At 40.8% G+C, this 13381-nt stretch overlaps 1 protein-coding gene across 1 annotated transcript; it reads right to left on the reverse strand.

Moving 5' to 3' along the window:
* Window positions 1–631: 631 nt before the first annotated feature.
* Window positions 632–8896, reverse strand: LRRC30 (leucine rich repeat containing 30). Its single transcript, XM_083622674.1, has 2 exons — window positions 4756–8896; window positions 632–3132 (listed from the first exon to the last, which is right to left on the reverse strand). The coding sequence occupies exon 1, from the start codon at window positions 8448–8450 to the stop codon at window positions 7554–7556; it is 897 nt and encodes a 298-aa protein (XP_083478800.1). The 5' UTR covers window positions 8451–8896; the 3' UTR covers window positions 632–3132; window positions 4756–7553.
* Between the last annotated feature and the right edge of the window lie 4485 nt (window positions 8897–13381).

Consider the following 13381-nt stretch of genomic DNA (forward strand, 5'->3'; position numbering starts at 1 on the left):
GACTGCAGAGTTTTGTTATTTCACTGTATCTGTGGTATGTTTGAAAGCACTCTTATCCATTCTGTCAGTTACAATGAGGCAGGCATCCAGAAATTTCTATTTTCAACTCTGTTGTCTCTCGTCAGGCTTTATCAATACAACATTCTTTATCCTTGACCAAATGACCCGTTGCTATTACATTCCGTGAATGAGGACACTTTTGGGTCTAGAAGAGAGAACAGGTTGCTGATGAAATGGCACATGAAGAAATCATGGTGCTAAATTTAGATAAAGCTTGACTTTTTAAAAAAAGGAGGGGGGGGGGGAAGACATTTTCAAGCATGTGTTTCCTTTCCCAAGCCAGCCTGGTGTACATTTTAAGACTTAAAATGTGCATCAAGTATTGGTGGCGGTGTTGGAGGGTGGGGGGAGTATATCAGATAAACTCCAGATTGCCTGCCAATATGTGTTTGTTTAAGCCAGATCTTTCAGATAGATCAAAAGAGGCCTAAATTAGTTGTGTGATAACTGGGGATAATTGACTAGATCTAATTTTGTGCTTCTGGAAAAGCAAGATACAAGCCCATTCAGAAAAATTGTCAATATCTGCAAGGCAATCAATTGCATTAGAATTGAGCACTCTAAACAGTTGAGTGTTAACCCAGATGTAGGGTTTACCATTCCTTTAATGGCAGTAAGAGATTATATTAGTATATTCAATTACATTTATGAGAAAAGGCATTACAAACAGCAGCACAGCCTTTTCAACAAACTCAAAGATTAATACACACACACACACACACACACACACACACACAGTACAGAGAGAAGGTCTTTAATGAATTGACTCCAATATTTTTGAAGCCTGTTGTAGATTCATTTGTTTTTGAACAGAATTAATGCTGTATTAAAATAAATTCCTAACGTTTTTATTTCCCAAACGGGAAAGGGTTTTGGGTGCGTCACAAGATGGACAAAGATGGTATGCACTGATGAGTAGTTAGTGGTCACAAGGACTTTAATCAAAAGTGAATTAATTTGCATTTGTGTAGGGATTATTTTTCTATATATGCTTTCACTTGATCGGGGATGATCTAACACTATTTATAGGTCTGTATATCAGCCTGCTCTCAGAATGGGAGTTTTTTTACTTGTGAACAATTTCAGGACTTTCTATAAACAGTATGTGTGGGGTCTCTGGAGACAGTTTGAGTATACAAAAATACAACACTAAGAAGACTATCTGTAATGTGAATGCCATCATCATGCAGCCCACTGAGGTCACATCATAAAGCATAGCAAAAGGGGATTGTTGAAAGCAGATTCATGGTGGCTCCCATGAACACTAAGTTAGTTGACCTTGAAGAAGAAGAGTTTGGATTTGATATCCCACTTTATCACTACCCTAAGGAGTCTCAAAGCGGCTCACAATCTCTTTTCCCTTCCTCCCCCACAACAAATACTCTGTGAGGTGAGTGGGGCTGAGAGACTTCCAAGAAGTGTGACTAGCCCAAGGTCACCCAGCAGCTGCATGTGGAGGAGCGGAGACGCGAACCCGGTTTAGCAGATTACAAGACTACCGCTCTTAACCACTACACCACACTGGCTCACACCACACTTGACAACCTATTATCCAGGCTTTGGGGAACATTCTAACTCAGGAAAGGTCTTAATTCCTTGAGGTGTGAGAAGTTTTTGCTCACATGCAGATTAATGTCCTTGCACAAAATTGATTTGGAGCTTTCGCAGGGAAATAAATAGCCTGGCAAAGACACCCTGGTCCCCACTTTCAGGTTAGCATCAGCGAAAGAAAGCGACTTGGAAACACAGTGGGGGGAAATTACCTCGCAGCATTTGAAGCTGCTAATGTGAACTTAGGTAAAGGGACCCCTGACCATTAGGTCCAGTCGTGACCGACTCTGGGCTGCAGCGCTCATCTTGCTTTATTGGCCGAGGGAGCCGGCGTACAGCTTCCGGGTCATGTGGGCAGCATGACTAAGCCGCTTCTGGCGAACCAGAAACGCCATTTACCTTCCTGTCGGAGCGGTACCTATTTATCTACTTACACTGGCGTGCTTTCGGACTGCTAGGTGGGCAGGAGCTGGGACCGAACAACGGGAGCTCACCCTGTTGCAGGGATTTGAACCGCCGACCTTCTGATCGGCAAGCCCTAGGCTCTGTGGTTTAACCCACAGCGCCACCCGTGTCCCTAATGTGAACTTAGTCTAAGTATTAATCACCACATTAAACTGAGTGGCAAATCTACCTGGACAAGTTCATAGAGACTGTGATATAATAGTTCTTTCACTGAGCCTTTCCCTGTTTTGAATTTCCTTTGTTCATCCTTAATACATTTGAGACAAGTGTTTAAATCCATTGTCTGGGCATTGTCTTCCCTCCTGAGTTTGGAGTTTAAAAACTCAGCACCAGAGTCAAAACAGGAAAATCAGCCATATGGTTTTACTTATATGTGTATCTTGCATACTCGACCCATAAGATGCGTTAAAGCACATTTTTTCTATTTTGACTTTTCTTGCTAATCACTCTGCTCTTGGGGTTTTAAATACACTTGCTGCCTAGAGTCATTCCTTAGAACCAACTAATAAACATGTATTCGCATCCATAAGAGAGCTTGCAGGTAAATGTATCTCACTTTCATGTATTCTATTCCAACCAGCACTGAGAACATTTAATCTTGTGCCTGGGATAGGCTTAACATCTCATACCCTATCACAGCTATAAATGGAAATTTCACACTATTAGAAAGAAGAGGCTCTTAGATTTCCACTGTGACACCAGGGTTCATTCTATTACTGGAAGCACTTCATATTTAGAAAAATGTATATATTTATGATCTTTTCTCCTTTATTATTTAAGTGCTAATCATGTATATTTGCATTAATAGACTGTGTTTATAGCCTTAAGGAGAACAAATATAATTTTCTACAATTATTTTAGCACAATAATAAACAACATTCCCAAGCTATGGAGAATACAGAATTATGATGCAGTAAGAGGCTTGTTCCTTTTTTTTTTTAATGAAATGTGCCTACCTGAGTATCATGTAAATGCTTGCCAGTCATTCTTTCTTCCTTTTAATTCTTCTCTTATTAGAAGAGTAAATATTGATACAACACGTTGGGCTTACTGTTCCTGGGTAAAAGAGGATTCATCAAGAAAGGGGATTTCAGCATCGTAGACAGTAGTTAAAGCAAAAGATTTGGAAATACGATGTGGGTTTGCATGCCAAAAGGCTTCTGTTATAAAGGCTGCAATCCTGATTGCAGTTATGTTGCTTAAATCCCAATGAAATAAGGGAATTAAAAATTAATTGAGCAGAACTGCAGTTCATATGCATAAACCAAAGAGTATCGCGCACTATCCTACATTGTTTTGCATGTTCCTGTAGCAGTTATAATTTTTGAAACTGAGGATGAGGAAATATCTGTGTTTTTAACTAGAAATACAAGGCACATTTCATTTGCAAAACTACTGAAATTTTGATATGAATACCAGGAGATTTTTATGCCCTTCTTTCAAATCCCCCAACAACTATTTATACCAAAATCTCAGTATAGTTTTCTATGTGAAACGTGCGTAGTATGTCTAGTTTAAAAATTAGGTTGAGGAACTAAAAAATAAGAAACATTTTTTTCCATGCAGATTTTTTTATTATTATTAAATTTAGGCATTAAACCAGGTTGGAAAATCCTTGGCCCTCCAGCTATTGTTGGGTTCTGACTCCCATCAGCCAGCATGCCCAATGGTCAGGGATGATGGGGCTTGTAGTCCAGTAACATCAGGGGAGGAGGGCACCAGTTCCCCAGTTCTGCTTTAGTTCTTTTCTTAAACTAGGCAAAGAGAACCCATGGGTCTCCAGATGTTGTTGTGCTACTACACCTTTCATCACTCCTGACCATTGGTCATGCAGGTTGGTGCTGATGAGAATTGAATCCGACAACATGTGGAGGGCCAAATGTTCCCCATCGCTTCCTTACAGTGAAGCACAACCCCATGTATGGCCAGTTCTGTCCTGTTTCCTGGGAATGCTCTCACGCTGGTATTGCCCCAGACCAATGCATACATGCAGTTTGGCTCTGCCGGGAGGTTGGAATGGTGGTGGACAAAATGAAACAGGGCTCAGTGCTAATGTGAGGGGATAATTTGCCTCATTACGAATGTACTGGAACGTGCAAATGTGCAGTTCCAGTTATTTGGTTTGCTGTTAACAGTGCAGTCCCATGCATAATTACACAGATGTAAGTCTCGCTGTGTTCGGTAAGGAGCACTCCCAGGTAATTCTGTATAGTATTGCAGCTATAATCATGGGATCCCCCCCCCCTTTACAGGAAGATTGTTTATATTTTAGTGCTTCATCCAGTTAAACTGTTTTATTAGGACAAGGGAAATATTATTGTTATTCTGCACCATCATCACTTTCAAAATACTGGTGTTCCGCTTTATATTCTATTCCCTTCTTTATCCACACATCTCACTATTTTGATTTTTTCAGATAGATTAGCTACTGTCTGGGGATCTTTTCCTTGTACCATCTGCTGTTTTTCATCTTGTGAAACAGAACCCTAAACATTCCTGCAGTGCCAATTTCTCTTAAGCTGCCATACAAATTACAATGGGGAGATATCGCAGCCAAATCATATCATAACTAACTTCTATTGCCTAATCCTTATTAGCTGATAAACAGATATCTCCCCTGCCCAGTGATTAATGTGACAGCATCAAATGTACAAATGATGCAACCCTAAACTCCCTTACCTGGGAGCAAGCCCCTTCTGAACTCAGTGGCATTTGCTTCTGAGTAGACACGGATTGGATTACTCTGTAAAAAAAACAACCCCTTAACATATAACTGTCAACAATGGCATACAAGAGCCAACATTCAGACATTTGAGATGGATATTTTAAGTACAATTATCATCTTTAAAATTAGAACCCATTTGTATGTATAAATAGTGTACGCTCATGTGAGTCTTAAAAATGTTCTTGCTGTGACCCCACTTTTCAGCCAGGCTCTTGATCTTACATGAAAATACTGAAAAGCCATATTTACATAATAAAACCAGCGTTAATAATAAGCAGCAGGACATACATTAGCATACAGATAAATGAAACTAGTAGATTTAAAAGGCCTGGACAGTGAAGAGAGAGAGCGAGACAGAGAGAAAGACAGAGAGAGAGAGAGAGAGAGAGAGGGAGAGAGAATTGGTTCCATTGTAGAATTGCTCTTACTCTCAATAAGTTTCTCTTCAGCCAAAATCTTCTATCCCAACATAAGCCCATTAAGTTGGCTATGTCTCTTTCAGGCAGCAGAACTCAAGTCTTTGCCTTCTTCCAGGTGGCATTGCTCTTCAGGTATTTGCTGTCATGCTTCCCCTTACGCTTCTCTTTTTCATGCTAAACATATCCAGTTCTTTCGGTTGTGCCCAATAGGGCTTGTTTGCCATAGGACTCACCACCTTCAATGTCATTTGTTGCACTGACATAAGTGCTACCAGGAAACTCTGTCAAAACAAGAGTTTTCTCAATCCATTTCTCAGTCCATCAGCCTTCAGGTCTCTCTGTGTGTTTCCCCTTTGCTATATATTAAATGTACTAGCTCACTGTATGTTTATTTCAGAATAAAAGAGCCATAAAAACCCAAATACATCCCTATATATATGTTTTGTAAGAAGAGATGTAAAGAAGATATTAAGGGCACCCAATCAAAGATAAACTATTTTAAGCCCCACTGATTTCAATGAGACAGTGATGAAATATTTGACTTTGAAATCAATTGGATTTACAAAGTGCTGAATTTGGTGGCATTGTGCCCCAAATATATAGCAAAATACCCAGTGGATTTTTGTATTGTATATTACATTAATCAGGCATTGACAATTCAATCCTATGTATGATGTGAGTATCACTGAGTACAATACAGCTTATTCCCCAGTAAGTGTGCAGAGGGGTTGTAACCTGAGCTGATTAATTACATGACACTTTTTTCTTCCTTTTTTTGCAGATACTATTCCTCAGTCTCATATGCCTTCTCTTTCTCCTTAATTGCATCCAGGGAGCCAGAAACTGCTGAAGAAGTATATTTAGGACTCCTGAATTTCCCTTCACAAATAGCTCCAAAGTGAGATGCAAATCAAGTTTACATCCTCTACAATCTGGGCAGCCTGCTCACTTTTGAGGTATTCCATTAGCACAACATTCTCAGGCAATATACCCTGTTCTGCATCATTACATCTTGTGCACCGAAACTGCAGAAGCTGCTGACGACATCGTTTTTTAAAAGTGCATTTCACAGATACAAATTCCTGCTTCTGAAGTGAAGGTTTTCTTTTTCAAATAGCTGTCATGAACTTAAAAGTTACCCAAAGCTTGTATTCACATTCACAACTGTCCCAGATAGATAAGTTCTGGTCAATTGCCAGATTTTTCCTTTTCCATTTTTCCTAGCAGTTAGGGACCTAGCCCATACAATAGGTGAGGGGATAGCCCTGCATTTTGGATTTATAGAAAGGCAGGTAGACTTTTTAACCTATTGCTTCTTTAGAAAACATTCATGAAATACATTTCCACAAGGACACTAGGTAGAACCACCTCAGACAGGCATCATATGATATGTGCCCAGGCCAATATTTTAGAAAAGGAGGCAAGTAATGACTTCAAGCCTTAGAAGGTTTCTCCTCATAAAAAATAGCTATTTGGCTCACCATTTCTATACACCTGGGCAGAGAACTGGGTGGTTCTCATGCACAAGCCCCATTGACAAGGGGTGTGGATCTGGCCATGCCCCTACTTCTCACATCACAAGCAACTATACATTCCATCAAATACTTGTTGTGATGTACGTTACCTAATCCCTGCTTCAAGATTTTGAGGTACTAGCCGTTTCCATTCTGGACTTTTTTCTCAATTGCTGCAAGATTTATTCACCAACTCTTTCTACAATATCTTTTTAGGTAGCAACTTGCTTGTCTGGGATCAAACACACTGGAAAATTAAATGGACTGAACCACAGCCAGAATGTAGTAACAGATAGGTCACGGAACAAAAACACATTGCTTTGTAACCAGATCAAGCTTTCTTGCTAAGGAATCAGTTCAGCTTCTTGTGGTTAGGATTTCTGTAGCGCCCCCCCCTCCCTTGGTACAAGACACTAAACAGGAGTTTAAAGTGCCACTGAACTTCACAAGACCATCACATCACACTACATCAATATGCTTTATATTAATGTTATTGAAATCTGACAGGTGGGAAAAGCCTGAAACTGCTGTTGGCTCTGTATTAATCTGATTACAGCTAAATAAAGAGAAATATGTCGATCCCTGGGGTTTCTCCTCACCCCCTGCCATCCTAAAGGATACCTCAGCACTGCAAGGATACATACTATTTGGAAAATCCATTGCACAGTCAACATAAAGTCAATGTACTTGCTCAGGGCGGGGGGAAATATTGCAACCGTAATCCAACTCTTGATGAGTGCAGTAAAAGCTACTGATCAGAAAAATTAAAGAACTCAGTTGAGACATGGCCACCAGGTCTATCCCAAGCAAAGTGTACATTTATGGGAGCTCGTTTTTATCTTTGAGATAGCTGTAGAGTGCATTCAGTCCTCCATCTATAATCTGTGGCAGTGGCTTGGACAAAGGGTTGTGCACAATGTGTAGCCCCTTATCCATTGGATTCCAAGCAATTTTTGGCAATCGGCGCAGCAAATAGAGTTCATCTGGAAGCATTTGAATGGAATTGTAATCAACATTTAGCAGTTCAAGAGCAGTGACTGAGCAGATAGACCTTGGCAAGCTGCGAATCTTGTTATAATCAGCAATCAAGATCTGCAGGTTGACTAGAAATTGGATACTGTCTCCAATGTTTTCAAGCTTGTTGCAGCCTACATGTAGAAAATCTAAATTCCGCAACGCAAAAACACTTAGGGGAATGTAAATGAACCGATTGTTGCTGAGGTTCAGCTTTCGCAGGTTTATCAGGTCTGTGATGCTCGAAGGGAGATGGGAGATGCAGTTGTGAGAGAGGCTCAAGACTTCCAGCTTCTTGCAGTGTCCGAGTTCGGCCGGTACTTCCGTCAAGCAATTCATGTTGACAAATAAAACCTTCAGGTTCCTGAGTAGCCCAATCTCTTTCGGCAGAGACCTCATGCGATTCCCACACAGGTTCAGCACCACCAGCCTGTCAAGTTTCGCCAAAGCAGGAGGAAGGACCACCAGCTGGTTGTGGGAGAGGTTCAGTTTCTGGACCTGTGGCAATCCCCACAAAAAGTCAGGCGTCCTTGTCATCCCTTTCATGATGAGGCTCAAGCTGACATACTGCAGTCCACGCTTCAGGAGTGCTCTTGGGTCTTTCCCAGAGAGGAGAGCGTCTTCCCACAGAGGTAACTTCTGACTCCTCTTCAACAGCATCGTGCTTTTCTTCTCTTGGTTCTTGGAGTTCCTTCCACCCATAAAACCTCCAGCTTTGCTGCTTCTGCTGAGGGAGATTTTGTTTTATGGGCTTCTGCAACTAACACCTGGCAAAAGGTTTCAGTTTTCAGGAGTTTCATAAAAGAAGATCAACCCAAGAAGAAGTGCAAAGACTTTGAAGAGCACCTTTCCTGCTAAACAGCCTCTGCAGCTGCTGAAAGAAGTTTCACTTTTCCAGGATGGGGCTTAAAGATGTTTTCCTTGGTGCTATCTGCTGTCATGACACGCTGGCGACTGACACTTCTGAGCAAACCTGTTCCATTCAAGCTGAATGCCACGAGGCAGCTGTCACTGTCATTTTGTCTGGGGCTTTATTGGAGAGATACGCATCCTCATTGCAAAGAGGTCACTGCAGTGCTGTATATAACTTTACCATGTCAGCTTTCTTGGATATCTGGAGCATGAGGTAGCAGCAGGACAATTAGGAAGAGTAACTATAAAAAACATGGAGAGAGGATGATCCCCTCCCCTCTCCCAGCACTGTTTATTCAGCTGAGGAACAACTTTCATAATAACTTTAATATTTACAGCTGCATTTTTTTAAAAAGAGGGAATTCCGCACATAAATTTTATTTTTGGATTCAATTCTGGAATGCAAGTCTTACAGGAAACCATTATTTATACCTAAACTAAAGGATCTGATTCGTGAATTTTGACTCCTTAATACGTATTTGTGGCTGAAATGCATCCTCCCCCCTCCGAAGAGTCCTTGCATGATTTTGGAACCAACTTCAGGCTTAGAAAATGGTCTCACTTCCTCCCCACCAGCTCTGCTCATTACCAGAACACTTCCCTTGCCATTCCTCCAACCAAACCACACTCTCACCTTCCTTTTTCTTGCTGGTCCAGCAGTGGCAAAAGCAGCAGTGGCCTGCGATCATCATGAGCCTTGCCCAACTTTGGAGGGTTTGGGCTCTATCTGAAATAGCTAATTGCTTTTAGAACTGGGGAAAATAAATTCCACTCCCCTCCAGATTGTGAATTTTAGTGCCATATCCACTGTTAAATATCCACTTTTAAGTGAACTTGTCTTGGATTCTTTTAGTACTGACTTGAAATTCTTGAATATCAGGCCCGAGAGCAGTCTCTGAAGTGGAAGGCAATTGAGGGCAGAAGACATTTGAAACCGCACAGAAGCTATGCTATAGTGAAAGGGTTGCTTTATTGGGGTTCAATGGCATAGGAAGAGTAAACGAGCAGCTAACTTTCCAAAGCCCTACCTTATTCCAGGCAGGAAAACTAACAGATTTAACTCATGCAACACATTTCTTTGAGTCCTGGCCTAAATCTGTAGACATTGTGATGGGTCTCTCTGTATTTTGTTTTCTTTCTTCATCAATTTTATATGTTTGCCGTCCTCTAAGGAGCTCAGGAAGGCATACACAAATCTCTCCCCACCCCCATGTTAGCTTCTCAACAACCCTGTGAGACAGACTAGTTGAAAGACCCAGTGAGTTTCATGGCCAAGTGAGGATCTGACCATGGTTCTGTCAGAGTTTGCATTCAGACATGGGGGATATTGCATTTGTATCCTGATTATAATGCTAGTGCTTCTATCCTGCTTTCTAATGTTCCTTTCACACTGCAGCACCTGTTATGTTTTAGTAGGGTTACCATATTTCAAAAAGTAAAAACCAGGACACCCTTTAGAAAAAAGGAAGACCCCCAAATTGTTTTAAGTAAATGCTACAAGAATTTCTGAGTTTTGAAGCTTTTAAAATGCATTTTCAGCACAATTTAACTGTTGCCGGTTTTCCAGGACATTTTCCCAATTTCCAAAAAATAATCCAGGATGCCATTTTCAGAGGTGAATTGAAGGACATGGGTGTTTCTGCTTCTCCATGAAAATGGCAAGAAAGAACTGTATACTGGTATGGTGCCCCAAATTTCATCTTTACTCCCACGATTTTCTGGGTTCATGATATTGCAAATGGATTTTTTTCTGACTACAATCCTACACCCACTTACTTGGAAATAAGCTTCACTGCACTCGATGGACCTTGTTTCTGAATAGACATGTATAAGATTGCACTGGTAACAATTTCTAAAAGTCAGCACAGTTAAACCCCGCAATTACTTCCTTTGGGTATAAAAGTGCTTAACTTTGAAAGGATCGTACAGATCTGAATGAGGACAATCAAGTTGACCGATTTGATTAAAATAAGCAGGAATGCACCTGTTTATTTCAGATAGTGCTTGACCACGGGCAACTACCGTGGAGAGATAAATCACATTTTGCTATGCAGCTGGGACTCCTATTCCAAAAAGGAAACACAGCCTAATGCTCTGAGAAAAGAATATGTTATCAACAGATTTTCACTTAACAAAACAAAACCACCCTTCCACAGGCACATAAGTATACAAGTGATAACTCTTTCTATATGGTTGGAAGACAAAGCCATTCTGAACAGCTTGCCTGGAGTCACACTACAGTTCAGTACCAACTTCTGACTTCCAGTTCCCTTCCCATCCCTTTCCTTTGGACCATGATTTCCTGAGGGCAGAGAAAATGAAAGAGAAGTTGAAAATTAATTGAGCAAATACAATCTAATTCTAGCTGGTATTAAGTTTAAAACAATTGCATGTTTCTTAAACTGAAAGCACCCTAGACTTGATGTTTGTTCCTCATAAAACAAAAAAACTTGAAAAAGGAGCAAATCAATTTGACCAGAAAGGATGTGGATTCAGCCAATTGCATCTCAAGTTCATTGAAATAATGAATGAAAAGAACAGGCATGGGAGTAATGTAACCAAAGCTACTTCATAGGGTTAATCTCTGATTCATGACTGCTCTACCAATTTCACAGGCAGAAGTTAAAGAAACTCTGGAATATCAATAAGTCATTAAAAAAAACCAGACTGAAGGCAGACTTTATTAAACCATGTCCCACTTAGTCCATTATGGCTTTGTCTTGAATAGAGAATACTGATAGTTCATCCTTTAATATTTAAACTATTGAGTAGCTCCAGCTAAAGATAACACATTGATGAGAGAATCCCAGTGGTCCACTGTAGCAAAATATGACAAGTTCTCAACAAGTCGTATTTTTCAAGGCATTCATCCTCCACCAGTCACTGTAGCTTGCTGGTTTGTCTGCATCCCTGGTTCTAGAAAAAAGAAAAATACTGATAGCGGACTTCCTAAAGGCACCACTTTAGGGTTTGTCTATCATGTCATATGCGCTGTGCTGGCTCGCCAGATGCAGCTTGTCACACTGGCCACGTGACCCAGAAGTGTCTGCGGACAGCGCTGGCTCCCGGCCTATAGAGTGAGATGAGCGCACAACCCTAGAGTCTGGCAAGAGTGGCCCGTACGGGCAGGGGTACCTTTACCTTTACCTTTATCATGTCATATAATGTTCCACTCTCCTTGGTTATCTCCCTCTCTCTTTAATTAGTGCCCAGTTCTGTCAAGTAGGAAAAAGTGCACGGCCATATTCTGAAGAGACAAGTTATAAAGCAAAAGTCTCTTTTGATCAGAAGTTGCCAATGGAAGAACTGGGCGATAAGCCATAGAGAGGTAGGAGCCTAGTAATTAGAAAAGAAAGAAAAAATGAAAAGAATTTTTTTTTTAAAAGGGCAGAAAATCTTTACTTCTCTTGTCCGTACTGTTTTTCATTGAGAATGATCCCAAGATGTAGATTAAAAGGAACAAGAAACTGTAGCAGAATGGAGCCCAGCAAGTGGGAAGAACTTGGTCTCAAATATTGCACCTTCCAGTTTGAACAGATTATCTGAAACCATATTTTAACGAGCAGTTCAGACAGCTTTTTGCATTCATTATGTCTCTTCTCTGCATTTCTTCCACTGTCTTATACAAAATAAGAAACCCCATCCAGCAGCACAATATTGTACTTTTTGTACCATGAACTGAAGGAAATTTTGTTCAAGGATGGAGAGTTCCACCCACTAAAGGGGCCCTTACTAATTAAACAGTAATTCAGGAGGAGAGAACAAAGGAAGAAAGAGGTGCTGTATCCAGATCACTCTGCTTGGGCTGAGCCAACCTGGGCTGATTTGGTCTGGATCCTGCCAAATTCTCCTGATTCAGTTTGGGCAGATTTGGGTCACAGCCCTGATTTGTGTTAACTACAACTGTGGCTGTTCATGGACTGTGATAGCCTGACCTCAGTTGTCCATGCTCTGGACTGTTGCAAAACACTCTATATGGGGCTACCTTTTTAGACAACCCAGAAGCTACAGCTAGTGCAGAATGCGTCTGCTTGGTTAGTGAGTTGGAGCAGCCTGATGGAACTAAGTGTAGGGTTGCCATACGTCTGGAATTTCCCGGATATAGCTGGAATACTGCAGTCGGAAGCAGTGTCCAGGTGGAAATCGCAAAAATCTATGGGAAATTTCTGGCGTATGCTAACCCACATTGGCAGTGTTGCTTTCCTTAAAAAACAACACAACCCTCAACAACTTTTGTGTCTGGATTTTCACTTTTCGAAATATGGCAACCCTAGTCAGCCGTCCAGGAGCAAAGTACCTGAAGTACCAAAATGCTGCCCACCAATATCAAGCATTGTGGGCCTGATGATTGACAGGGAAGGCCCCATTGGTGGAATGTTGTGGAATGCCTTCCCTGGTCTCCCTCCTTCCCTCCCTCCCTCCCTCCCCCTCTATATTAAGATTTAGGGGGAATTTAAAACATTCCTATGCACCTAGGCATTTGATGGCCAAAAGGTACTGTTTGAGTCTTGGAATTATTATCTGTGAGGTTTTGTGACTGTTTTAAAATGATTTTAGATGTTTCTAATTATTTTTAAAATGATATATCTATAAATATATATAAAATTTAAACTGTATTGTTTTACTACTTTGTTGTTTGTAGCTTCTTTGGGAGGAAGGACAGGACAGAAATTTAATTAACTAAGTGAAGCAAAAGTTAAAGCTTCGAAATACTGTTTAAT

This window comes from Podarcis filfolensis (assembly GCF_964270895.1).
Source record: "Podarcis filfolensis genome assembly, chromosome: 7".
Lineage (NCBI taxonomy): Eukaryota > Metazoa > Chordata > Lepidosauria > Squamata > Lacertidae > Podarcis > Podarcis filfolensis.

Bases quoted from the DNA above. Each gene is read 5' to 3' on its own strand.
- LRRC30 (XM_083622674.1), bottom strand. From the start codon at position 8,450: ATGGGTGGAAGGAACTCCAAGAACCAAGAGAAGAAAAGCACGATGCTG.